The 27,758-nt window shown below is 42.8% G+C and overlaps 1 protein-coding gene across 2 annotated transcripts; it reads left to right on the forward strand.

Annotated features, from left to right (window-relative positions):
- Window positions 1-836: 836 nt before the first annotated feature.
- On the forward strand, window positions 837-27,692 carry EIF4H (eukaryotic translation initiation factor 4H). Of its 2 annotated transcripts, XM_082645098.1 has the most exons (7): window positions 838-974; window positions 18,386-18,573; window positions 20,609-20,673; window positions 20,758-20,854; window positions 21,170-21,229; window positions 25,533-25,670; window positions 25,761-27,692. In XM_082645098.1, the coding sequence occupies exons 1-7, from the start codon at window positions 916-918 to the stop codon at window positions 25,898-25,900; spliced, it is 747 nt and encodes a 248-aa protein (XP_082501224.1). In that variant the 5' UTR covers window positions 838-915; the 3' UTR covers window positions 25,901-27,692. The 2 variants fall into 2 exon arrangements, with proteins under 2 accessions (XP_082501225.1, XP_082501224.1); XM_082645099.1 differs by lacking the exon at window positions 21,170-21,229 and having other exon boundaries at window positions 837-974.
- The last annotated feature ends 66 nt before the right edge of the window (window positions 27,693-27,758 follow it).

Consider the following 27,758-nt stretch of genomic DNA (forward strand, 5'->3'; position numbering starts at 1 on the left):
ACCACAATCTCAATCACAAACTGGAGAAATTACCAGTGTAATGAATTCTCATTGCATATCCATTCTTTGCTATTGCTAGATGGACTTCACGTCAGGATAGAATTTTCTTCCAAAAGCAAGATGCACCAACTCACTCGCAGGTTCAACGACAAGCTATACTCCAATCTCAACACCCCTTCCCCACCACCAATACCCACGCGGCAAGTAGATCCTTGAAGGCAGGATTCAAAAGGGCATCCCCATTGCCTCGCACGCTCAGATGCTGACCCCAATCTCACCCTTCCAGGCCCTTCGCCCCCTGTGCATTCTCAACAAATCCTTAGCTCTGCGGGGTCTCCGTCCTGGGGGAGGTGGCCCTTTCTTTGGTGTTAGCAAGCGATGCCCTGGCCGTGTAGGTGTCGGAGTGGGACCCCCCCACCCCGACCAAGCGGAGGAGACCTCTGGGGTCCCTGCCAGGTCTGGAGTTCGGAAGCTAGGCGACAGAAAACACCGCAGGCCCGGTTTAGATTCCAAGGCCAGCCCGGGGCGGGGCCTTCGCAGCGCGCGGAGGGAGCTAACGGAGGTTCGGCAGGTAGGGCAAGGCTCACGTCCAAGGGTGGGGCGGGGCAGGGGCAGGAGGCGGACGCGGATAAAACCTCAGAGCTAGCACACAATGGGCCGGAGCGCGAGGGCAGGAACCGAGCCAACGCGCCGCCACACCACGTGGCCCGCAAAACGCGCCGGGCCGCCAGAGGCCAACCAGCCCAGGCCGGGCGCGGCGCGGCGCGGCGCGGCATACGTGCGCGCACGCGAGCGTGCGTGCGTGCGATTTGCGATCAGGCGGCGCGGCGGACAGCCCCGGCGGCGGGGCGGGGGGAGTTATATTGCGGGGTCCTTCCTCGCTCACACTGGTTCCTCTCGGAGCGGAGACGGCAAATGGCGGACTTCGATACCTACGACGATCGGGCCTACAGCAGCTTCGGCGGCGGCAGAGGGTGAGGCGGGCGTGCGCGGGCCCCGGCCGGGCGCGGGAGGCGGGCGGAGTCAGGGGCCCCTGGGCCGCGGCCTTCCCGCGCGCACAGCAGGGGCGGCGAGCGGTAGGGGCCCGGCTGGGCCGACTGAGGCCTCGTAGAGGCGCCGGGAGGAGTGGGGTCTGGAAATGGCGCGCTCGGGGAGGGTGCGGCGGTGGTTAGGCTCCCCGGGTTTTGCTCGCGGGACAGATCCCTCTCTGTGCCGCCACCCCACCCCACCCCCGCCGCCTACGACGTGTCTTTCCTCTGCCTCGGTCGCAGCGCCAGGCTGCAGCGGCGCTGAGTGCCTGGCAGGACGAGCTCCCGCTTCCAGCCCCATCCCCCAGTACGGCGGGGCCAGCGCGGGGCTGTGCTGCAGCGTGGGGGTGGGGGCCGCGGCCTGCCCCGCTCCAGTCCCGGTCCCGGCCGCGGCTTCCTGTTGTCAGCCTGCGCTGCAGGCCCCCTGGCCCCTTTCGCCAGGAGATCAGCGGGCTTGGTATGATCGGAAGGCCGAGAGAGGGGCGATTCCCATCCCTTTACGGGTGTGAGGCTGGGATTTGGCAGCTGGAGCCCTGGAATAGTTCAGTTCACCCCGGAGTCGGGGGAGACCAACCAGGACATACACATCGTAGCATTGTATTTGTCCTTTCTGAGATCAGAGTGCCTTGTTGACAAGTGCTACTTGCCTACTGGCAGAAAATGTTATTCTCCCTGGTTTCTCCAGACCTGGAGAAGGAATCGCATTTAGCTTCGTTCTGATTCTGGTCATACACAGACTATATGTAATTGAGGCACCTTGTTTAAAAGAAAGATCCCTGACTAGTGAAGAAAAAGCTTATGGTGTTCAATTCCAGGAACCCGCCCTAGATTATTTCTTTTTAGACACAAGTTACCTCATACAGAATTTAGAAGATAGGCTATAAACATCTTGTTGTTTGTCAAGGGCACACTTGGCCTTTGTGTGATTTACAGAAAGGATTACTTTCCCAGGATAACACCACAATAGTACCTACTGAGGTGTCCAGTCTCCTGGGTTTCACTCCTAAAAGTATCTTTGTTTGGTGAAGAATGATCTTTTAATACCTTGGTTTGGGAATGGCTCAAATAAAAGCTTGTTTGGGTGCGGGAGTGTACCCAGTATCATTCATGAAAGTTGGGGACATGGAAGTTGGGGGAGGTGGAGCCACCTGTTACTTCAAAGAATACTATATTTACTAATAAAAAAGAAATAGATGTTGGATTACATGTAAAGTTACTGCTTTGGGGGTAGGTTTCTAGACATCAAATTTGTGCTTCAGTCATCTCGAAATTTAATAACTAAGATTTTTTTTCCTAGTTTCCAAAAGCATTTGAAAGTACCCAGGAAAACTCTTAAACAGAGTAGTTCAGATTAAGGCAGCTCCAAGGAATTTTAGTTGGTTTGGAACTACAGTGTTAGTCATATTATACAGAGCCTGGGGAATTTTTTTTATGATTATTTTTTAATTCTGCCTTTTGACAAATTTACCAGCTGTTCTGGTGACTAGAGGTGTTCAAGTTAGACTTTTTTTGGATATCAAATTTTGACAGTTGGAGTGCCTTGAACAATAGAAGTTGATCAAAAGTAAAATTCTCTTTTAAGATGCCATTTATTTATCAGAATATCAAAAGACGAGGACACTGCTAACCATTTACCCAGATGTACTCCAAAAACTTGTATAAGAGAATAGTAGCTGGCATGATACATCTCCTAAGCTTCCTAATAAAAAATCCCCTTACTATTAAGCACCTTCTGCATCTTCTCAGAATTTTCCACTTCATCTTCATGTAAAAGTACAAAGGAAATACTGCTCAGATTGCCTAACAGTAGTTTTTAAACCCTGTTGGTGAACATGTGTGTTCTTTTAGGCGTCACAGGTGAGTCAGGAAAGTTCACAGAGGACTAGACATGTAGTGGTGCGATCTGTGCCACAGCTTTCCTATTTCAGATAGTTAATGTTATTTTAACTTCATCAGGTCGAAAGTTATCGGTTATTGGAATCTTTGAAATTTAGCAAGGTTATAGGATAGTTGACCAGATATTCTTCAATGATAATTTTGAGTTTTGAATTATGTTCACATCAGTACATGTCTCAGTGCTGTTTATGTTCAGATAGAAGCTTAAGCATTATAGACGATTACCATCTATGGAAAGCTGGTCTTGTATTGCTTTGTTTGGTACTTTTTTTTTTAATTTATTTTATTTAATTTATTTATTTTTGGCTGCGTTGGGTCTTCGTTGCTGCGAGCGGTCTTTCTGTGGTTGCGGCGAGCGGGGGCTGCTCTTCGTTGCGGTGCACGGGCTCTAGGCACGTGGGCTTCAGTAGTTGTGGCACATAGGCCCAGTAGTTGTAGCTCTAGGGCTCTAGAGTGCAGGCTCCGTAGTTGTGGCGCATGGGCTTAGTTGCTCTGTGGCATGTGGGATCTTCCCAGCCCAGGGCTCGAACCCATGTCCCCTGCATTGGCAGGCGGATTCTTAACCACTGTGCCACCAGGGAAGTCCCTGTTTGGTACTTTTGTAAGGCAACTTCTCTCTAGTCTAAAACACCTTAGCTAGATAAGATGTCTCAACTCTAAGCAACTTGGGTCACAGGTAAAAGGAATGGCGGGTTTGAAATATAGAGTCAAGGGGCTTCCCTGCAGTGGTTAAGAATCCGCCTGCCAATGCAGGGGACACGGGTTCGAGCCCTGGCCCAGGAAGATCCCACATGCTGCGGAGCAACTAAGCCCGTGGGCCACAACTACTTAGCCTGCGCTCTAGAGCCTGCGAGCCATAACTACTGAAGCCCATGCGCCTAGAGCCTGTGCTCCACAGCAAGAGAAGCCACCGTAGTGAGAAGCCTGCGCACTGCAAGGAAGGTAGCCCCTGATCGCCGCAACTAGAGAAAGCCCGTGTGCAGCAGCGAAGACCCAATGCAGCCAAAAAATAAATAAAAACAAATTAATTAATTATTTTTTTTAAAGAAGGTTCTTCTCATTAAAAAAAACAAAAACCAAGAACTTGGGTTTTAATAATTATACACTCCCCGTAAGTTTATTTTGTAGTTGTGTGTAATAACCAGTACGGTTGTCAGGAAGCAATATTGAACAACTGCTTTATTTCCCCAGCCTACAGAGGCATGGTCCCCTGCAGCAGAGGAGAGAACCAGGGACTGCACTGTTGCTCAGAAAGCAAGTCAAAGCAGAATTCCAAATTATCAGGAGTTGATTGTACCATATCTTGAATGTATTTGGTTTTGCACTTTGCTAAATTATCTTTGTGGGGTTCCAGTTTTTCATTTGCTATTGACAGTAAAGTGGAGAGTAACACTGATTTTACATTTTTAACTGCAAAAGGCCTTCTGAGTGCTTAACCTAAAAGTAGCATCAATCCTGAGAATTAGATTGGAACTTGGAATTAGCAAGAATTGATATTGCTGAAATTGTACCTGCTAAAAATTGATTAAGCTACAAAGTTAAATATTCTTTACTAGGTTCCAGTTAGAGGATTTAGAATTCTAATCTTTGAGTCTTATAGGATTTAAGCTTGGCATCTCTGTCTAAATTTCTAAGTATATTTTAAGCCTTAAAATGGGGAAGAAAGTGTATAAAAGCTAGCTAGTTTCACTTATAACAGGATCTGTAAAGGTGTTGAAAGGCATATTCTAAAATCCTGTTTACCTGTCAAATGGCAAGTTGTTTGGGTTTATTGTCATCCTTCTCTCCACTCAGTCTCCCAGTGCTTGATTCCAAGTCACTGTCCTCTTTGAGAAGTGTTGTTACCACAAATACTTGGTTTTACCAAGAGATCTTTGAGATGTCAGATGTTCAGGCAGCAGCCCTGGCTTTAGAATCAGGCAGACCAGAGCTTAAGTGTCCTCTTGGCTGTGTATTAGCAGTATGATCTGGACAAGTTTCTTTACCTCTCTGAGCCTCACTTTCCCTGCATATAAGATAGAAACTCCTCTATAGGGCTGTTGGGGAGTATTAAATGAGATGTTAAACTGTTCAGCACAGTATCTGGTACATTAAAAATGCTTAATATATGATAGCTGTTGATTTATAATTTTTATTTATTTATTTATTTTTGGCTGTGTTGGGTCTTCATTGCTGCGCACGGGCTTTCTCTGGTTGCGGCGAGTGGGGGCTACTCTTTGTTGCGGTGCGTGGGCTTCTCGTTGTGGAGCACAGGCTCTAGGTTGCAGGTTCAGTAGTTGTGGCACACGGGCTCAGTAGTTGTGGCTTGCAGGCTCTAGAGCACAGGCTCAGTAGTTGTGGCACATGGGCTTAGTTGCTCCGCGGCATGTGGGACCTTCCCAGACCAGGGCTCAAACCTGTGTCCCCTGCATTGGCAGGCAGATTCTTAACCACTGCACCACGAGGGAAGTCCAATTTATAATTTTTTAATTCTTAAAATAATTCCTTTGGAGTTAGAGTGGGAAAATTTCTGTTGAGGGTTAGATGGAGTGAGTTTTTATTTTCCTGTCTATATTTCTAAAGCCAATAAAGGGAAAGCTATTCATTTTATAGGCATAAAGCATTTATAATGTAATACCGTAAGTATGGTAAATTAGTACCAAGTAATTCATTCTTTGTATTCATTTATTTATTGGCTGCTTTGGGTCTTAGTTGCTGCACACAGGCTTTCTCTTTCATTGCAGTGCGCGGGCTTCTCATTGCGGTAGCTTGTTGCGGGGCATGGGCTCTAGGTGCATGGGCTTCAGTAGTTGTGGCACTCCAGCTCAGTAGTTGTGGCTCGTGGGCTCTAGAGTGCAGGCGCATGGGCTCAGTTCCTCCATGGCTGGTGGGATCTTACCGGACCAGGGCTCAAACGCGAGTCTCCTGCATTGGCAGGCGGCTTCTTAACCACTGCGCCACCAGGGAAGTCCCAAGTATTTCATTCTTGTACATTATTGGTTTGTAGCAGAATTCATGCTTGGAATATTTAAATGCTTCTGAGATTTCTAAAAAAAATTTTTTTTCGCATACTTTCAAAATTTATATTTCTGTTTGAAATTAACCTTAGTGTTCTGGAAAGACTTTACACAAATTCAAGAAGTCTTCCCAGAAACTTGGAACATACAAAGCAGAATGTTTGGCTGGGGGTGTGGGGGGGCATGGGGGGAGTCAGTCCTAGATCAAATCCACCTTCCAGTTTCCAGCTTCCGCTAGAAACGGAAGAGTGTTGGGCAGAAGACCATGCCATGTGTCTCTGCCTTTTCATCATTTGTGCAGCTGGTTAGACCTGCACACTCAGGGCACGAAGTAAGCAACCACTTGATTTTGATTGCACTTAGCAGCTGTAATGTCTAAGTTGTCTTTTTAAATAATTGAACATCCTATTTTTTTTAAGTTTGCCAACCATATGATGGTTTTTTAAATGTTTTTCTTGATAGGACCCTCTGGATGTGCTTCAGTATGTTGATACTCTACTGAAAACATAGTACCTTCATTGCACTCCAGTATAGGATAGATGTAGCTGGTGATCTCCCTCGCTCTGCACACTGTTCTCTAATTGAAATAATCGGTTGCATTTTTGGAGCCACCCCACCCCCACCCCCTTTTTTTTTTGGCCGCACCGCGCGGCTTCTGGGATCTTAGTTCCCCTGACTAGGAATTGAACCTGGGCCCTTGGCAGTGAAAGCAAGGAGTCCTAACAACTGGACCTCCAGGGAATTCCCTGGAGCCTTTTGAATATCTGGCTGAGTAGAAGACAGCTCATTTCTCATAGCTGCTTCTGTATTCACTCTTGAGGTAGGTTGTTTGGTTGACATATATGAAGAAAATCCAGCCTTACATAGGTAAGTAGTTGGAAGTGGGAGGACTGTTTTAATAGCCTTTTCAGATAATTGTAGATACTCTTATTTGTGACTGTACCAAAACTTGTCAGGTGGTAATTTCCATAAAGGTTAGTTGTAACAATAAACTTTTCACACTCTTACATTAAAATCCATAGATCTATCTTATATTTTGAGTGGATCTTTTACTGTGCTTTTTTTTTTTTTGACTGTATTGGGTCTTTGTTGCTGTGCACAAGCTTTCTCTAGTTGCGGTGAGCAGGGGCTACTCTTCGTTGTGGTGCGCGGGCTCTAGGCGTGCGGGCTTCAGTAGTTGTGGGTCGCGGGCTCTAGAGCGCAGGCTCAGTAGTTGTGGTGCACGGGCTTAGTTGCTCCGCGGCATGTGGGATCTTCCCCGGCCAGGGCTCAAACCTGTGTCCCTTGCATTGGCAGGCAGATTCTTAACCACTGCGCCACCAGGGAAGCCCAGCTGTACATTTTTTTTTTTTTTTTTTGTAACATGATACTTTGGTCATTTGGAAAATACCAGTTCACTGAGTTATGTAGCTCTTCCAAATGTTGAAGCATTTCACTATACAGTGTCAAAAATCATGTTCATTAATGTCCCCATCAGTTTCATCAGAAAAATTTCAGGTATTGGGAGACTGTCAAGCTTATATCAATAGAAAAGTTTTCTAAAATTCTGGGTTTTGCTTGAAAGCCTGCGTTTTGTCATTCGCAGCAGATAGTACTGTTGTTTTCCTTGAAGTGACAGACTCACTTCATTTACAAGAAAATGTCTACGTAGCATCCGAGTCTGAACCATAGTTTGTCAGTTCTTTCAGGTAAAAATGGTGTTCCGTGAAAAGAATAGCTAGTTCAGCTTGTAACTCACTTGCAGGAGTGCCTTTCCTGGAGATAATCACGTACTTCTGTAAGCAGCAGAAGTGCTTCATTCCCATTTCGTGACAGGGAATATTTTAAAAGTGGGTCAGTATTTAGAAGTCCAATGCACTATCCATTGCGCAACGGAACCACCTGTGGGTCAGTATTTAATAAAATTAATCATTTTTACCACTTTATCAAAAACATTCTTTGCAGAAGGTGGCTTTTTTTTTTGTGGCTGCGCCACCAGGCCTGTAGGATCTTAGTTCCTCCACCAGGGATAGAACCTGAGTGAAAGCGTGGACTGCTAACCACTGGACCACCAGGGAATCCACCCCCTCCCCCCTTTTTTTTAATACTGCAAATGCATGAGTAATAGTGCAGTTTGGTGCCCCGGCCTGATTCATGCGAATCAATGGCATGATTGGTGTACATGTTTGCTCTCTTTGACTTAACAGGGATATTACAGCCAGAAAGGTTTGGCTCTGGGGAGACAGAGCCAGAACCAAAGGAAGTACGTTTTGGTGCTCTTTTAGAGGCCGTCTGAAAGTGCAAAGAATTGTTACTTTAACTGATTTTCTGTTAATTGAGGAACCTCAGTATGGTCTAGATTGAGCTGGAATTTACCAGTTGCTCATTTTTCCTAATACTTAAAGATTTTTAAAATAAATGTATTTATTATTTTTTATATTTTTATTTTTGTTTGCGTTGGGTCTTCGTTGCTGCGCACAGGTTTTCTCTAGTCGCGGTGAGCGGGGGCGACTCTTCGTTGCGGTGCGCGGGCTTCTCATTGCAGTGGCTTCTCTTGATGCAGAGCACGGGCTCTAGACGCGCGGGCTTCGGTAGTTGCGGCTCGTGGGCTCTAGAGCGCAGGCTCAGTAGTTGTGGCGCACGGGCTTAGTTGCTCCGCAGCATGTGAGATCTTCCTGGACCAGGGCTCCAACCCGTGTCTCCTGCATTGGCAGGCGGATTCTTAACAACTGCGCCACCAGGGAAATCCCATACTTAAAGATTAGTCTGAATATTTTTATGCATAAGCAGTCAAGTCTAATATATCAGACCCCCATGTAGCCATTACTCAGTTTTTTTTCTTATTGTGGTAAAATATGCATAACATAAAATTTACCATTTTATAGGACTTCCCTGGCGGTCTAGTGGTTAAGACCCTGGGCTTCCACTGCAGGGGCACAGATTCCGTCCCTGGTCAGGGAACTAAGATGATCCTGCATGCCACGTGGCACAGCCAAAATTTACCATTTTAACCATTTCTAAGTGTACAATTCAGTGGTACTAAAGTTCACAATGATTACAATTCAGTAATCACTATTTCCAGAACTTTTTCATCATTCCAAACAGAAACTCTACCCATTAAGCAAGGCTCCATTTATTTCACAGTTTTAATTTTATAAACATTTTTGCTTTTTTCTGTTTCATCTATCTTCCCCATTGTGGGGAGGGAAATGAATATTTTACAGCAGAGTCTAGGGTAACGACCTGCCCCATGTACCTATTGCCCACTGTTTTTGTTTTGTTTTGTTTTAATTTAAGTTTTATATTGGAGTATGGTTGATTTACAATGTTGTGTTAGTTTCAGGTGTAAAGCAAAGTGATTCAGTTATCCATACGCATATATCCATTTTTTCAGATTCTTTTCCCATGTAGGTTATTATAGAATATTTGACATACCACTTTTTTTTTTTGTAGTCAAGCTTTTACTCATGAATTGCTCCTTACAGAGAATATGTTCCTTTTTCCTGTTTACGTATGCTCGTTTTTTTGACTAGAACTTCTCTGATGTCTTTTAATTCTAACATGTTATAATTAACAAACTGTCGTTCCAAGTGTTTGATGTATGGTTTCAGCTATGTGCTTTTTAATTTTTTTCATCATACCTCTAGCAGCCATCTAGACCTTAAGCTCCTTGAGGGAACCCACTGTTTTTGTTTTGTTTTGTTTTTTAAAGAAGATGTTGTTGGTAGGAATTTATTAATTAATTTATTTATTTTTGCTGTGTTGGGTCTTCGTTTCTGTGCGAGGGCTTTCTCCAGCTGCGGCAAGTGGGGGCCACTCTTCATCGCGGTGCGCAGGCCTCTCACTATTGCGGCCTCTCTTGTTGCAGGAGCACAGGCTCCAGACGCGCAGGCTCAGCAGTTGCGGCCCACGGGCCCAGTCGCTCCGCGGCATGTGGGATCCTCCCAGACCAGGGCCCGAACCCGCGTCCCCCGCATTAGCAGGCAGATTCTCAACCACTGCGCCACCAGGGAAGCCCACCCACTGTTTTTTTAAAGTGACCACTCCTATTTCATCTGTACCTCCTTGCTTTACTCTCCTCCCACACACTTCTGGATTATTTTAAAACAAGTCTTAGATGTCACTGTCATTTCATTTGGAAGTACTTCAGTATGAGTTTCAAAGGTAAAAACTTAAAAAAATATATGACCACAATATCATCACATCTGAAAACTTAAATAGCCCAGTAAATATTTTGAGTTCTCGTAATTATCTCATACATTTTGATGTACAGCTGGTTCACTTAAATCAGAGCCAGACAAGGTTTGCACGTTTATTTGGTTGTTGTGTCTACTAAATCTCTTAATTAATAGGGTCCTCCTCTTTTTGTCTCTTGACTGTTTGTTTTTAAAGGCTGTTTGAAAGGATGTGTAGCTTTTTTGCAGGTACTTTTAATATACTTAATTCTGATAACTATCATGTGAAGTAGCAGCAAGTTAAAATTTGATATCGTTAAACAATTATTAAGTATTATTTTATTTTAATGCATATATGTGTTTTAGTACAGGTTACTTGGGTTCTTATGACTTTTCAAATATTAAATGAAGAGAACTGTTAGCTCTGACTGAATGCTTTTGAATTCTATGTTTTAAATGGTAGTCTCTCTGCGGCAGTTTGTAGTTACCTAAAATAATTTACGTTTTAAAATAAATTGTATAGTTGTAAGTTACTTGTGGATCATATCAAATTCAACATTGCCTGAAAATGTGGTTTCATGTAAAATGAAATGGAGCTGGTAGTATGTGGAATGTCAAATCTCAAATAGTAAGTCTTCTATTTTGGAAGAAAAGAACCTATGAAGTTCAAAACTAATCCATAGAAAGTTTACACCATACCTTTAAGACAGATTTCTTTTGTGACAGTATTTCTGAGGACCAATAAATAGCTTGAGATTTAAGATTTCATTTTCTCTGAAAAATCTGGTACTTTTTTTGGCTGCATTGGGTCTGTGTTACTGCAGCAGGCTTTCTCTAGTTGCAGCAAGTGGGGGCTACTCTTTGTTGTGGTGTGCAGCCTTCCCATTGCGGTGGCTTCTCGTTGTGGAGCATGGGCTCTAGGCGCGGGCTTCAGTAGTTATGGCACGCGGGCTCTAGAGCGCAGGCTCAGTAGTTGTGGCACGCGGGCTTAGTTGCTCTGTGGCATGTGGGATCTTCCAGGACCAGGGCTCAAACCCGTGTCCCCTGCATTGGCAGGCAGATTCTTAACCAATGCGCCACCAGGGAAGTCCCAAATCTGGAACTTTTGGATTGAGTAACCTTTTTCACCCATATGAAGTTATTAAATTACTAAGCCCATTTCTTTCCTTTCATGTGTGGGAGTCCAAAATTTTAGTTCATTATGATAAATACCTTTTCCCAGTAAGAAAAGTTCCCTAAAAGACTGTGTAAACCAGAAGTTCTTTTCATGTTCACTATTCATCTAAAACAAGGCTTTCAAACTGCCTGTTGTGTCCTGTTGGGAGATTATGAAATCAACTTAGTATGGGTCCTGGTAAGCATCTTTTAAGGTGAAATAGAATAGAGAATAGTGTGCATTATACTATGAGTTAGTACTGTTGGCAAAGCTTTTTAAAATTAATTTGTGTAGTTAACATGCAGGAATGTATGCATGTATTAAGTTGTGATGTAAAATGTATTTCTTGTTGTTGTACACAGCCTGAAAATTTTTTGAAAAATACTTAAGTACATAATTGGGGATGTCTTCTGAATACATGTAACCCTCTCTTATAATCTAAATTTTTTTCCAAATAAGCGTACCCACATTGGTGAAGAAGTTACTGGCAACCCTAAAGTAGTTGGTAGGCCTGTGGCTTCATTCCTTCCACCCTAAGTCTCAGATACTGTAATAGTTCTGGAGATCAAGCAGTGAACAAGACAAGAGTTCCTGCCTCAGAACAACTTTGCATTTCTCTGCATTGCTTTTTATATCTTACAGATGTGATTGAATGATTAAGTTCCCCTTCACAGCAGAAAAGAGCTCCTTGAAATAGGGCTCATTGAAGAATTCACCATAGACACTGCTCCCTCCCCAGCCCCAGTGTTTACCAGAAACTTTCAGAGGCTTTCATGCACATCCTGTAGTAATGACAGTTGTCAAGATAAAGGGATTTAATTTTGAGTGCTAATTGAAGGCCTTGGAAAATACATACACTTAGAGGAAGATCTACTTGGAACTGAAGGGTCTTTAATCCAAGTTCCATTGGGCTAGTTTTTTAAAACCTAAGTTAAAACTAAAATGTAATGTGGTATCTTGAATAGGATCCTAGGACAGGAAAAGGACATTAGGTGAAAGCTAAGAAAATCTGAATAAACTGAACTAGTTAGTAATGAATTAGTTAGTAATGTATTGATATTGGTTCTGTGATTGTAACCAGTGTATCTTACTAATGTAAGATGTTAATAGGTAGTGTAAAAGGGTGTTTGTGAAATAAGGGCTTGGCTTTTGAGAGCCTAACCTTTTTTGATTATTGTCTAGAAACCAAGTAGGTTACACATTTTGATCTTTCTGCATGCTCAGAGGATTTTGTCTTTGTTGCTTACTTGCATTTTATTCTCATAAAGGCAGTCTTACTGTAATTTTATGTAGGATCTAGGATAGTGTCTCAAGCCACGTGATACATGCTAATAAGCGTTTCTGGGTGGCACATGAAAGACCAAAGTTGTTGATCAGCCCCAATGAAACTAACTCAGTTATCACCTAGAAGTAATAGAGGGAGAGCACCTAATATTCCAAATACCAAAGAGAGGTTAATACTCTATAGTCATGGTATCTTGGTACTGGTCTTAAAGTTTTAAGAATGACAGCAACAGTACTTAAATTCTGTATAGTGTCTAATGCACCTAGAAATCTTCGTAAAATTCTTGTCCAGAAATAATAGCATGTGGCCTTCATTTTTTATCTTTTACACTTCGGAAGCAAGTCTTGAGCACTTAATTTTGTTTCATCCACTTACTGACTCTAATCCCAGCCCTAATAATCTCTTCTCTTCTTTTTTCTTATAGTTGCCCTTCCTCCAGTCTCCTCTCACTCCTATATATCTTTGCTTATTCACACATTATCATCTTAAGAGTTCAGTGTTTTGTCTGCTGCCTGGAAAATAGAGTCCAAGTGCCTTTTGCTCCACCCTGCAGAGACAGTGCTCGTTGCTGTCTCCTGAATTTTCTGCAGTCTTTTACTTGGGATGTGATTTCTCCTTTCTAGATGCCTGGACCCCTTTAGCTGAATTATCAGCTCCTTGAGGGTAGGAACAAGTCTTAGGTTTGTGCCCTCAATATGGTGCTCTGTATTTAATAGACATTCAGATACTTCGTTGATTTGAGTGAAGAAACGTGATTTGTCTGTAACTCCAGGTGTGATTTTGGTCACACCTGGAGTTGAAAGTTGAATTTCCTAAATGACTGAGGATGTAATTATTACTTTAAAACTTTTGTATTTGGGGCTTCCCTGGTGGCGCAGTGGTTGAGAGTCCGCCTGCCGATGCAGGGGACATGGGTTCGTGCCCCGGTCAGGGAAGATCCCACATGCCGCGGAGCGGCTAGGCCCATGAGCCATGGCCTCTGAGCCTGCGCATCCGGAGCCTGTGCTCTGCAACGGGAGAGGCCACAACAGTGAGAGGCCCGCGTACCGCAAAAGGAAAAACAAAAACAAAAAAACTTTCGTATTTTATTTTTAATCAATAGACTGTCCCTATGTGCAACAGTAATGAGCGGGCAAGCCCATTGCTCAGTGGGAGCGATATGGCCTGGGAGTTTGCAGCACAGCCCTTCAGGTCCCTATTCTGAATTGCAAGGTGGTGGGGAGGTGGGGGTGTGTGCCCAGGCTTGCAGCTTTGCCTCATCTGTTGCCTGCTTTACATCCATGGCTTGTTAGTCAGCCTCCTTCTGTATGAGCAGTGTATTCTGTAGCGTGTTTAATTTACCCATAACACTTTAGAATTGTTGTTAAACTTTTATAAAGCAATCAGTCTCTATGAAGTGTTTTTATGGTCAATTTCAAACTCCTTTATAACATAGAAATTTGAAATATTTATAAAGTAATAGATGAGAAAACCGAGGTACAGAGGTGATTTGGAAGAGGTCCTACACCAAGCTAAGTAAGGTGCCAGGTGAGTCTTCTGTGTTTTTAACCTGTTTTAGAAAGTGCTTTCATGTAACATAGCTTATTTAGGTAATAGTCCCCTCTAAACTTAACTTAGTGTCAGAAGTATCTTGTAAGAATTTTAGCTCAAAGAACTTCTGACATTTGACATTTTTTTTTGATTGATGACAGAATGTATCATTTTATTACGTCATATGCATTCTCTGGGGTTTGTCTTCTTCACCCTTGTCTCTCAAGTTGCTGGCACACTGTAGACTCTTCATAGAGTGAATAAATTGAAATCTACCCGGCTGGCCCCAGTCCCACTGCATTGTAATGTCTTCAGTGAACTACTCAACGAAAAGCTAAAAACCACTCAAGTTCTGTAGAACTGACCACATCAGGTAGGGCAGTATTTAGGACTGCATCTGTTAGTCTTGAAAAAATCTGGAGTGTTAAGCCACTGGCAGTTTTGTGAGGCTAGGGTGAAATGAGCAAGTTGATGGGCTTGGGTTAGTTCTTTCCACATCTCCAGCTCTTAAAGTACTGCTTGCCTGAAGCAGGATTCTTCTATCTTTGCAAAGCCAGAGCTGGCTTCTGATCCTACTGCATTCTTGCTAGTGCCCCCCCTCAGTAGCATTCACCTGGGCAGCGGTCCTTATCAAGGCTTGCTTACATGGCTTTCTGTACTCAGTCAGAGGTCGGTTGACCCTGTCTTTTCAGTCCTCTGTCCAGCACCCCACAGAAGTTCTCATGTGCCCTTTTAGCAAGGCTTCCTACCTCCATTTTCTTGATTCATCAAATAGACACCTGCCAAATTTATCATTTCTTCATCCTCACCTTCATGTTGAATTTTTAAAAAATCATTGTAGCCCTTTGCTTTTTTACATATCTATGTAAACATATACACAAACATGCATGTATGCATTTACAGTTATTTATGTTTTATATGTGCTACTCAGGTGTAAGCTACTCCAGGACAAGGGGCTGTTTTCCACTAGATGTTTAATAAATGTTGAGTAGATGAATTTAAAGTGTTTTTAATTATAGTTGGTCCCCTGTTTTGACAGTTTTCCAAGTGTTTATACTGTATTTTATATGTTCAGTACCCAGTCCCAAAGAGTATCTTACTGAAAATATTTTAGGTTTTATGGGGGGTTTTTTTGTTGGTGGTGGTTTTTGGGGTTTTTTTTTTTTTTTGGCTGCATTGCGTCTTTGTTGCTGTGCGCGGGCTTTCTCTAGTTGTGGCGAGCGGGGGCTACTCTTCGTTGCAGTGGTTTCTCTTGTTGCAGAGCACAGGCTCTAGGCGTGCGGGCTTCAGTAGTTGTGGCACGCAGGCTCAGTAGTTGTGGCGCATGGCTTAGTTGCTCCGCGGCATGTGGGATCTTCCCTGGCCAGGGCTCGAACCCTAGTCCCCTGCACTGGCAGGAGGATTCTTAATCACTGCGCCACTAGGGAAGTCCCAGTTTTATGGTTATTGAAATGCAAAATAAGTCACATTCACTTGTAAGCCTATTTTTCTGGTATTAGGACAGAATGCAGGATTTTTCTATTGGGAAGCAGCAGTTCTGAGTTAATTAAACTTAAAATTTTTAGTCATCTAAGAATTACTTCATAGCCTGGTTCATCTGCTAAAAAAAAAAAAGCGTTGTCGTAAGGATTGGTATTTATTATCAAATATTTGAGATATCTGGAATTTGTGTCAGGCAAGATGTGGAATCTCTTTCATGATATTTCTAGCAATATATGAATTTTAAAAATCAAGTTACTTTTGAAGACCTGGTATTAACATATATTCTGCCAAAAGAAAGGAAGGTTGACTTTAAGCAGATTTTTGACGATGTGAGGAGACTCTTTTGCTTTAAATGTCTCTTAAAGAAAAACACCTCCCCCTTTTAAATTTTTTTCCTCCTGTGTTCTGCAAACATTTTATTTTGAAATTTTTCAAGTCTTCAGTAAAGTTGAAAGAATGCAATACGATGGACACTGGTGGATGTAACGAGTTTTCACACTCACTTTATCTTTATATATTCGTGCATGCACACATGGGTTTATGCTGAACCCTTTGAAAATAAATGGCTGTCCTGACACTTCACTCCTAAGTACTTTGTCTCTCCTGAGAACAGAGGCATCCTACTAACTTCATTACCAATTAATCACTCCTAAGAAATTTAATGCTAACAATAATATTTATACTCACCAGATTCAGATTTCTCCATCTGCTTTTTCTTTTATGGCTGTGTGTTCCAGGATCCAAAGATCACATGTAGCATTGGTTATCATTTCGTTAGTTCCCCTGCTTTTTTTGTCTTTCATGACTTTTACACATTTGAAGAATCTGTGCCAAAATAGAAGGCACATTTAAATTTCTCCCATTATTAGTGATACTAAGTTCAGTTACCTGGTTGCAGTAGTGACTGGCAGATTCATTTTATCAGTGTTTTGGCATCCTTTGAGCCTTGCCTGAATCAGTCACTACTACATTGGTGGTTGCAGAGTAGTGGTTTTCTAATTACATGATTCCTCCTACATTTTTTAGCTGACAGCCTTATTGATGTAAAGAAGAGCTCCCCTTCCCATTCATTAATTTAGTAGACTATCTATTAGAGCAATGTAGGTTCAGAGCAGAATTGATCAGAAAGTATAGAGTTCCCATATGCCCCCTGCCCTCACAAATGCACAGGGGCACAGCTTCCCCTGCTGTCAACATCTGCACCAGAGTAGTACATTTGTTCCAATCAATGAATCTACATTGACAATGTCATTATCACCCAGTGTCCATAGTTAACATTAGTGTTCACTCTTGGTGTTGTCCATTCTGTTCTATGGGTTTTGACAAATGTATAATGGCCCCATTTATTTTTTTGTTTGTTTTAAAAAATATTTATTTATTTGGCTGCAGCGGGTCTTAGTTGAGGCACACGGGATCCTCAGTTGCGTCATGCAGGCTCTTAGTTGCATTATGTGGGATCTAGTTCCCTGACCAGGGATCAAACCTGGGCCCCCTGCGTTGGGAGCGCGGAGTCTTAACCACTGGGCCACCAGGGGGAAGTCCCGTGGCCCCATTTGTTTGTTTGTTTGTTTGTTTGTTGTGTGTGTGTTTTGGTGTGTTTTTTTTTGCCCGAGTTGGGTCTTCGTTACTGTGCGTGGGCCTTCTCTAGTTGCGGCAAGCAGGGGCTACTCTTTGCTGCGGTGTGCGGGCTTGTCATTGCAGTGGCTTCTCTTGTTGCGGAGCACGGGCTCTAGGCGTGTGGGCTCAGTAGTTGCGGCACGTGGGCTCAATAGTTGTGACTCACAGGCTCTAGAGCGCAGGCTCAGCAGTTGTGGCGCACAGACTTAGTTGTTCCGTGGCATGTGGGATCTTCCCAGACCAGGGCTCGAACCCATGTCCCCTGAATTGGCAGGAGGATTCCCAGCCACTGTGCCACCAGGGAAGCTGATCCCATTTGTTTTTAAATTATCTATAAAACATGGTAAACCTCAGGTCTTAGATGGCAGTTATTATGGTCATTGTTACTCTACACATGTGTACTATGTGACAGGCAGTATATGACGCACCAAATGTTATTTCTCAATAATTCAAGGTCTCTCTTAGTATTAACCCAGTTTTCCAAATAAGGCTTAGAGAAATTGAGTTACTCCTCAAGATTATATGGTGGAGTAAGTATGTGGTAGAGCTCGGATTTAAACCAGTGCCTATGCAGATTAGCCATCACATGGTGGAGTCAGGGTCCTGCCACTTTTAAGCTCTGTAACCGTGGACAAGCTAAACACCTCTTGACTTAGCTGAGGAAATGGCATTGACGTTTAAATGAATTAGTAATATGCACCTTGTATTTGAGGACCCAGTGAGGTAGTGCATGGGGGAGTGGAGAGTAGTATGTACAATACATGGTACTTGCTGCACAAAATCTAAAATTCTTATTAGAACATATTATCTATAATCAGCAAGAAACAATTGTATTGTGAATGAGTTAAACTTCAGCTTCAGGGTAATAAGTGGACACTCCATTTCTGTGTGTGTTAGTATTATCGGGTGTGAAGGAGGGCATTGGCTTAGGTTCTTTTCTCCTATTCTTAGTGAATAGGAGAGAACCACTTGTTTGTAGGAGGATATTATGTTGGGATTTGATTCTCCAGGGAAATATACGTTCACAGAGATTCTGTGTTTCTGTGGACATTTCTGTCATCCAGAAATAGGCATGTTTTTCATAAATATTTTGGAATACTATTATTTCAAGGAGATGTTACTGTATACATTATATAGGATTATTTTGCCTGGGTGGTGTGGCTGAGTGGGAGACATTTTCCTTGGCCCTCTGGGGCAAGAACACATGGGCAGAGTTGAATCCTGTCTGTTTCCCCTCCTAGGTCCCGTGGCAGTGCTGGTGGCCATGGTTCCCGTAGCCAGAAGGAGCTGCCCACAGAGCCCCCCTACACAGCATATGTAGGAAATCTACCTTTTAATACGGTGCAGGGCGACATAGACGCTATCTTTAAGGATCTCAGCATAAGGAGTGTACGGCTAGTCAGAGACAAAGACACAGACAAATTTAAAGGTGAGTTTGGGGGATTTTTACTGTGCATTATTGTAAGGGGAGGAGGGTCTAAACCAGAGGGCTCTAATTATGAAAGTGTTTCGATGAAAGTGTTCCGAACGTTTGCCCAGTCCAAGTAGTTGAAATAAACATTTATTAGCGCTTTAACGCATAGGCCTTCAGTTCTATTTGAGGGGGGGATGTTTTATACATAATCTAGTTTGTAGAAATATGTGGCATATGCCCAAGTAAATCTGGCATTTTCCTGACCTATATAGCAGTCCTGTCTCTGCCAGAAAGGGAGTTACCAGGAAAGAAATGAACAGATAAAACTCAGGACTCTTCAGGTGCCTATCACCTTGGCCGACTCATGCATTTTTAGGGGGTAGTTTTACTGTAATCTAGTTTATTATGAAGTCTAAAAGGTAACCCAGTACTCGTTGTCACTGTACATTTGTGACTTCAGAGCATGTGTTTAGGGAAATGATTGGCTCAAATTTCAGATAAAGTTGTGTCTGTAGGTTAGTCTTTCGGGTTCTTGAGCAGAGGAGTGAGCATGAGGAACCAGATGGGCATTATCATCCAACTTCCAAGGCTTCCTGAAGGGAAATGTGCCCTGTATTTAAGTGCGTGATGCCAGATACAAGGGCATTTGGTTTGCTTTATTTACCCAGAAGTACATCCTTGAAAGGCACACAGAGGCTGTGGGGCTGTAGAAGAAGCAGGGGTGCTGCTCAGCAGAGCGGTTCCGTAGTTCTGTCGTTCTGAAAGCTTTCTGACTTAAGAACCTGGAGCCTTGTTATAGTAAGTGATCAAACAGTGAAAAAGAATGTATCATTTAAGCTTGGAGCAGTAAGTCCCACTGCTAGGAAGCATTAGGAATTCAAATTTAAGGTAAAAATGTGTGGGTGAAGCCAGGCTTTGGGCTGAGTCATTAGCAGCAGAGATGGTCTCATAGAAGGGCATCTTTCGTTTCGGCAGCTCTGTAGTGTGAGATGAGTGGGAGCTCTGGAGTGACTAGGCTCTTGTTGCCTCTTTGAACTTGCATGTGGTTTTCTCAGTTCTTCTAAGCATTGAATCCACTTAGGGGAAAAGGCATGGTTGTGGAGGTGGAGTATGGTTGGGGGTGGAGGACGGGGAACTCTACAGCCAAGCAGTACATTCTTTGTGTAAGCAAATGGTGAACAGGAAAAGTTTGGACCCAGGCTTTAGAAGCACTTGCAGTCTAGTGGGCTCTGAAGGTGAAGTGTAATCATCATACAGGATGGGGGTGGGAGGGTGGTAATACAGGATGCGGTGTGAGCATACGGGGCAGAGGGAGTGCTTAACCCAGATTTAACCGAGACGGCATGGACAAGAGTATTGCAGGTAGAAGGAGAAGCTTATTCAGAGGTTGGAGGTGAGAGAGAGGGTGTGGTTTCTTCTGCCTGGAGTGTCCTCTGCTTACAGGCCTGTGTCAGAATCTAGCGTTAGAGACTCAAGTTGTCAATAAAGCATGCTACACCGAGGCCAGCTGTCTTTAATTAATTAGCATCCTGAGGAGGATACGCTTGTGGCCGAGGGTATGTTTTTTAGCTTTGTAAAACAAATTTTATACCAACTACCTGAGTAGGAAGTAATGGCACCCTCAGCCTGTTCCATCAAAGCATGTTTGGTATTGAATTTGAAGTCTGTGTCTTAAAGCCCTTGTTAGGTTATATTAAAGTCATTCAGAAGTCAGAACTAACAGCTCTTCAGTGACCCAAGGAAGGTTTTAATATTATGGTTAAAACATAAAGCTTTATAAAAACACAGCTACTATTTCAGTACCTATTTGATTAGCACTTTCTGATAGAATATAATCAAGAGGGGAAAAAATATAATTAAGAGGGAGGAATACCAGTCAAGTTCTATTTATTAGAAAGTAAAATATGCTCTTTCAGGTTCTGCAAGTCTGCTGCCATCTAGATGCAACAGAAGTGGTAGTTATGATGTAGGGAAATGGTACAGACAGGGATCCCACCTTATCTTTAACCCGGAATTCCTTGAGGAAATCGGGGTTTGTTTTCTCTTACAGGATTCTGCTATGTAGAATTTGATGAAGTGGATTCCCTTAAGGAAGCCTTGACATACGATGGTGCAGTAAGTATATTCAGGTTTTCTCTGTGGTGTTAGTAGTTGAGTTTTTTTTCTTGACAGTACTTAACAGTGTTTTCCACTTATTAGCTCTTGGGTGACCGGTCACTTCGTGTGGACATTGCAGAAGGCAGAAAACAAGATAAAGGCGGCTTTGGATTCAGGAAAGGTGGACCAGATGACAGAGGTGATTGGTTCTTCTACAACTGAACATAAAACTTGCTGTATGCCCACTGATTACAGCTCTTGAAGGTTACCAGAAGAACTCTTATCTCGTAGGTCTGATAGGTGTTTATGAGCTTTTAAAAATGTGTAAAATCTTAGAAAGAATGGATGATGCTTCTGCAAGCCTGGGTTTTTTTCCTTCCTGTTGGCAGCAAAAACTCATAATTTCATTGAACTTCCCATCACATGAGTTGTACGTCTTCCCAATGAATTTTTCCATGTTTGTGCAGCAAGGTAATGATACGACCTCAACTTTATCTTTTTTGTGTATCCTCAGGAATGGGTGGCTCTCAAGAATCTAGAGGTGGATGGGATTCCCGGGATGACTTCAATTCCGGTATCAGTATTTAAAGTATCACCACTTACCCTTTTCAGTGGCCTTGCTGCTGTTGTACATTTCTTGTGAGTAGCCCGCCTGGCCGGACTACTTTAGTTCCTTTCACAAATGAAACTTTCCTAAAAGGTACCCAGGCATGCAATAAGCCTCTGTTAGAACCTCAATGTTTGGGGTAGGACTTGAAAGCTTCCACATCGTGGGCAAGTTGAACTGATCCGCCTTATTTTGTTACCTTTTCTTAGTCTACTGTTCTTATATGTGCCTGTGTCTCATGCTGAGTCTTTCTCCGGGTTTAGCCCAGGGGAGCCCCTTGATGGTGCTTGTGTGTATGGCATGAATAGAAGTACTATTATTTCTAGAAGTCTGAAGGTTCTAGAAGCTTACAGAAAGCCTCATACTAATGGTTCCTGGTGGCTCCCTCTTAGATGCTAATAGGTAGTCCTGATGACCTCTTTGTTTCTTAAAGGGCATGGAGCCCCTATCCCTTAAGTGGACATAATCCACTTTATCATTGCTTTTCTTAACTCATCAAAGCGTACCAGTGGGTGCCTCCTTGTGTCAACTCAAGAGGTCAGTTTGCATGCCAGGCTTTGAAGGGTTGATCTCCTAAACATTTCTTCATCTCTTGTTTTTTTTTAAATTATGAAGGTAATTCATACGGTAAAAATATCCATTGTAACCATAAGGTAGAGAATGAAAAACAAGTCTGTTTTCTTTCCTATAAACTTGAGATTATCTCTGCATTTGCCACCACATAAGATGAGCTCATTAGTGCCCGCCCCCCCATCACCCCCACCCCCACCCCCGCAATCAAAACAAAAATCAGTAGAAAGTAACTGGTAAGTATGGGAGGAACTGGTCTTGTGAGTCGAAATTTTTTAAAAGTTCATTCCAGTACTGCGTTAGCTAAACAGATTACTGCTTATATCTGTTGAATAATTTAATTCCTATAAGTCCTATAGCCAATCAGAAATGAGCTTATTCATAAAAGTACAGTATAATCCAGTAAACCTGTAATTTTATGTATAAGCTAGTCTCTGATTGAAAAATGCAACAGATGTCATCTCAAAGCCACCTCAGGTGTAGTAGTTAGTGACTTGATGAGTGGTGGTCTCCAATCTGCCAGTTTTGCATTTCCTAGTACTGTAGAAATAGCACAGTGAGCTCACAGCTTTGGAGGTTGCCAAAGGAACTGATGTCTTTCTACTACTGGCTTAGCTTGGGCTTTTTTACTCTGAAGCAAAACATACAGTGAACATAGCCAGAGAAACTACCTTGCCACCAACCAGTGTAAACTACAGTGTTTTGGTGATAATCTAAAACCAGCAGTGCACACATGGTGGGGTACGGCCTATATACATTATTTGTATAGGTAGACCTTTTTTACTGTTTAGAATAATGCCTTTTTTTAGATGACATACTCTCATTGTAAAAAAAAATTTTTTTTCAAGGAGTACAAAAAAAATACAAAGAAGAAAAATAAGAAAGTCCCTGTCAACCAGAAATAGGCAGTGTGTTTTTATTTATTTTTTATCTTTTTTTTTTTTGGCCGTGCCATGCAGCATGCAGGATCTTAGTTTCCCACTAGGGATCGAACCTGCACCCCCTGCAGTGGAAGCGCGGAGTCTTAACCACTGGACCACCAGGGAAGTCCCTAGGCAGTGTGTTAAACTAAACTTCGTAAAGAAAGCTCAGAAGATTTTCATGAATAGTGCGCCTCCTAGAAATCTGTCATCAAACGTGATGAAAAGATAATTGTTAGCGTCAAACCTTGCTTTTTTTCCCCCCTCATAATCTTCCCATCGCTCATAAGAGTTTTGAAATGAGGTGGTCACTTAATGTTAATGTACACTGGGTTTGGGTTTTTTTTTCCCCCACTATACTTTGTCTCATGAACCTGGACAAAGTAGCAGTTGTGTTTATGTGCCTTGTCAGTGTGGGTGTGAGCTGATTTGTTTTATGCTAAACACTAGTAGCAAAAATTAATCTCATTAAAAGGGAAGTAACTTTACTTTCATAATCAACGTGGAAAGGTACCCGTACATACAGTTTAGTTTTGGGGAAATGTCAGGTTAAATGTTTGAATACTAATTAAGCTTGTTTAATGAATGGTGTATCCTCTCTGGTTGATAGAAAAGATTTTGTAAAGAAACTTATACTTGATTATATGCTTCCAAAATGGGTTTTCCCCCAAAGCAGTGCTCCTGTTGGTCTAAACCTTCTTAGAATTGTTTTCATTACTTGTTTTGTTAAAATTGAAATTGTTCGATTTAGTCTCTGAACTGAGTTTCAGATAACTTGATCAATTTAAAAATTCCTTGCTGCCCTTAAAGAACAAATAAACCCCACCATTGCAGATAGTTGATTCTCCATATTCACAGTAGTTAGGTTCTTTAAAACCACTGCAAACACCAAATTGGCGGACACGGAGCCATCACTCATAGAGGAAATACATAGGCTCCTGTGAGCCTCTGGTCATATTTTTGTCAGCCATTCAATACATAACCTTGCTTTATGTGTTTGTGTTTAAAGACGCCTTGTTTAATATATATAGTTGATTGATTAACAATGAACTCATGGCCAACAGCACTGTAACTCATGCCTGCGTGAGGCTTCTCTAACAAGGCACATCCCAGCCTTGCACTTAGGAGTACTAGACAGCACTTCAGCATGATGTTTGGGTGCTGTTTTATTTTAACAGCAAAATCACTAACAAAACACAAAAGAGCAGAAAGCCTGGCACTAAATAGATTGTGAAAAGGACGCTTGTTTACCATTTGAGCTGAGACAAGGCAGAATGTTGGCTCATTCAACCTCAGCTGGGAATGTATGTGTCAGGTGACAGATGTTTCACTGCTCTGTGCATGTCTGAATGACAGCAAAAGGCCCCAGGTATTGATTTCGGGGTTACAAATAAATTTTAGTGAGTAGACAAATTTGCAAACGTGAAATCTATGAATAATGGGAATCAACTATTTAGTAGAAGAATATTTCTCAAGCTCAGGATCCTTCTTCAAGGATAAGTTCTTACAAAGCTTTGAGCAATGGCACTATCCTTAGAGTGAGTAAAAACAGTCACCTTCAGGAGCTTAAACAGGGGGCAAGCTCATTTGTTTAATTACAGTCTTATTTCTTAAATTTTTACTGAAAGTTAAATAGGTTATACTGTTAAAAGGTTAATTATCTTAACCTCCCCCCATGACTTTCAGTTAAATACAAAACTAAATAAGGCTTAAGGTTCTTAAAGTCCATTGAGAAAATATTCTTCACACTGATGAGAATTGCAACTTACTTTTTTTTAATATAAATTTACTTAATTTTGGCTGTGTTGGGTCTTTGTTGCTGCGCGTGGGTTTTCTCTAGTTGTGGTGAGCGGGGGCTTCTCTTCATTGCGGTGCGTGGGCTTCTCGTTGCGGTGGCTTCTCTTGTTGCAGAGCACGGGCTCTGGGCGCGCGGGCTTCAGTAGTTGTGGCTCGTGGGCTCTTGAGCGCAGGCTCAGTAGTTGTGGTGCACGGGCTTAGGTGCTCTGTGGCATGTGGGATCTTCCCGGACCAGGGCTCGAACCCGTGTCTCCTGCATTGGCAGGAGGATTCTTAACCACTGCGCCACCAGGGAAGTCCAAATTGCAACTTACTTTTAATTCTAAATGAGATGCAGTTTTACTTCTGTTGGTAATTATTTTAGCGGTGCACAAATGAATGGGGGGGGGGGAACCTTTGCAGCCAGAGGAGGTGTGGGTTGGGTCTGCGGTTCCTGCTCTCTGGCGCCCTCTCTGGGAAGGGAGTGGGCCTGATCACAGCTTTGTTTACACACAGGTGCTTTGCTTTTAGACTGATCCACACCCGAATCGCAGCAGAAACAGAAAAATGGGGAATGTCACCCAGAGGTGACTTTGTATTTTTATTTTGTCTTCATATCTAGCTTTTTTCTTTTGATTTTATGTTCTAAATTGTAACTTCTAAATTTCAGGTTTGTCTTTTTTAATAACTATAGATTGTATTAGAAAACAATAAAATGTGCTTTGAGCATTTTTGTTTTAAGCCATATTAGAATATTATGGACTTTTCCTGCAAGCTAAGAATTTACAGCTCGTTTTATTTTTCTCTCCTAAGATTCCTTTTTTATTTTAGAAGTCTGTTAGCATTGAAATTACCCAACAGATTCACGTTTGGACTCATTTTGTATGCACTTTTGATGCTGGACAAACTAAAGAATTTAAAATTAAACTTAATTCACACAAGCTATGTTTTCAGCTTTGAGCCGGTAGTTTAAAAGATAACTCAGTGTCATCTTCCTCCTTCAGGCTTCAGGGATGACTTCTTAGGAGGCAGGGGAGGGAGTCGCCCAGGTGACCGGCGAACAGGCCCCCCGATGGGAAGTCGTTTCAGAGATGGCCCTCCCCTTCGAGGGTCCAATATGGATTTCAGAGAACCAACAGAAGGTATGACAATAACGTGAACGTGTAAATGGAGCTCTGGAGGGTGTCTTTTCGTGACACATTTGTAAGCCATGTTGTGTTTCCCTCCCCCAGAGGAAAGAGCACAGAGACCACGGCTCCAGCTTAAACCTCGAACAGTTGCAACGCCCCTCAATCAAGTAGCCAACCCCAACTCTGCTATCTTCGGGGGAGCCAGGCCCAGAGAGGAAGTCGTTCACAAGGAACAAGAATGAGCTTGCGGTTGGGAGGGAATGGGATGTGGGGGGGTTCGAGCGAGACCACAGCCTGGCTGCCCCCCAGGCCGGCAGTCCTGCAGTTACCATTCCTGCGCCTGACCTTTGTCCTCCTTTCTTACAATGGAAACACAGAGCTTGTGAGTGCATGTCAGCAGTTAACAAGTGGTTTTTAGTACATTCTTGGCTTTGCTGTATCTACCTAGTGCCTGTTTTGTGCTTTTTTTTTTTTTTCCTTCCTGCCACTCCTTTCCTATTTTCCTTCTGTCCTTTTTCCTTCTCGCTCCTTGTTTCCTTCCAGCACATGAGTTTCTCTAGAGGGACAAAGGCAGCTGCCATGCGGGAGTTCTTTATATTGAAGTGCTGCTTCATTTCTCTCCTTTGCTTTTCTGTTTTTCCTTTAGCCACCCTGGGCGTTTCCTTTGATTTTTCTCAGCAACCTGCATGTTGAGTTCTGTATTGCTGTGGCTTCCAAGAAAAAAAAAAGTCACAAATTGGATAGAATCTTGTTTTTATTCAGCTGTTATCAACATACAGAATTTGGGACACCTTGCTTTCAAAACAAGGATAAAATATCTGTTGATCTTTGCAAATTCCTTCCTGTAACTATTTATAGATAGTCCTGACTCCATTACTCCCTCCCCAGATGGGAGAATAGGCTCACATTTCAAACAGCAAAACCTAAAAGGATAATGTGAACTGCTGGTGGGGTGTGCACATAGGAGATAAATTGAATACACTGCTGTGTTCACATGCTTTATTGCTCTTTCAACACTGTGTCCAAACCGGTTCCCTTCTTTCACCGGCCGTTTTAGAGGCTCCTCTGTGGCTGGATGTGACAAACTGCTGTCTAGTTTCCTTACTGCTGGCTGCAGAGGTGCTTTGGGCACTGCAGGTGGTAGCGCGGTGCTGGGCTCACTTCCTAGTGCGGACGCTGCTTCCTCTCAAACCCCTGTTGTCGTGTGTTCTGCATCACGCCCTGTGTTTATCTGTTCCCTGATACAAGTAATAATGAGATACTGCCCTTCCCACCATCCCTTAATTTTAGAGTGAAAGAATGGGCCTAGAATCTGGCATTTTACTCTCTTTCACTTGATGAATTGAGAATTTGACTAGGCAGAGCTGTCAGATAACTGGTAGGTGGCTTGAGGTCACTAGTTCTCAGCTTTAGGACGTTCACTCCCACATACAGTGTTCAGTGCTCACCCAGCCTAGGCAGCAGCTTTTGAGCTTGAACACCTCTGTGTGAACAAATTCTTTAGCACCCGAGTCCCACTTCATCCAATTGGGAGCAGTTCGGGGTCAGCTAGAGCCCCGGCAAAGAGAGACCCTCACCAGCATGACTGGAGGGCCGGGGGCAGGCTGGCCTACGCAGTGTGCTTAGAAAGGAGCTCCTCACTAGCTGCCATCCTCGGCTTCTCTTACTTTGTCTTTGTCACCAGGTCTCAGCAATTTACAGAACTCTCCCTCCTTTCCTTCCTTACACCTGTCATGTTTGCTTCTGAAATAAGAACCATTTGTGTAACACCAATACTTACCTTAAGAAAGACATGCATTATGTGGTTGTAATCAAACCTGATGCTTTCAGATGACCTACTTACATCTTCAGTGTGGAAAAGATTAAGAACAAAACAAATTCATCTAAACTTCTGGGCAATCCAGTTGACTTTTAAATGTAAGAATGGAATTCCAAACACTTAACACATTCAGCTATATGACAGAAAGTAAATCTATGGATATGGTATTTTGTGAATGATCTTTTAAATAAAAGAAAACCTTACGTAATATTTAATGCTTGTCTTTATTTTTGAGTTGTTTTTTAGCTGCTTGTGAAGTTAACAATTTTAAATTTGGAAAG

Source organism: Mesoplodon mirus, assembly GCF_964341445.2.
Source record: "Mesoplodon mirus genome assembly, chromosome: 15".
In the NCBI taxonomy this organism is placed as follows: domain Eukaryota; kingdom Metazoa; phylum Chordata; class Mammalia; order Artiodactyla; family Ziphiidae; genus Mesoplodon; species Mesoplodon mirus.

Coding starts and splice junctions, on each gene's coding strand:
- EIF4H (XM_082645098.1), top strand. CDS start 916: ATGGCGGACTTCGATACCTACGACGATCGGGCCTACAGCAGCTTCGGC. Junction 21,230..25,532: donor CCGGGATGACTTCAATTCCG/GTATCAGTATTT, acceptor TTCCTCCTTCAG/GCTTCAGGGATGACTTCTTA. Junction 25,671..25,760: donor TTTCAGAGAACCAACAGAAG/GTATGACAATAA, acceptor TCCCTCCCCCAG/AGGAAAGAGCACAGAGACCA.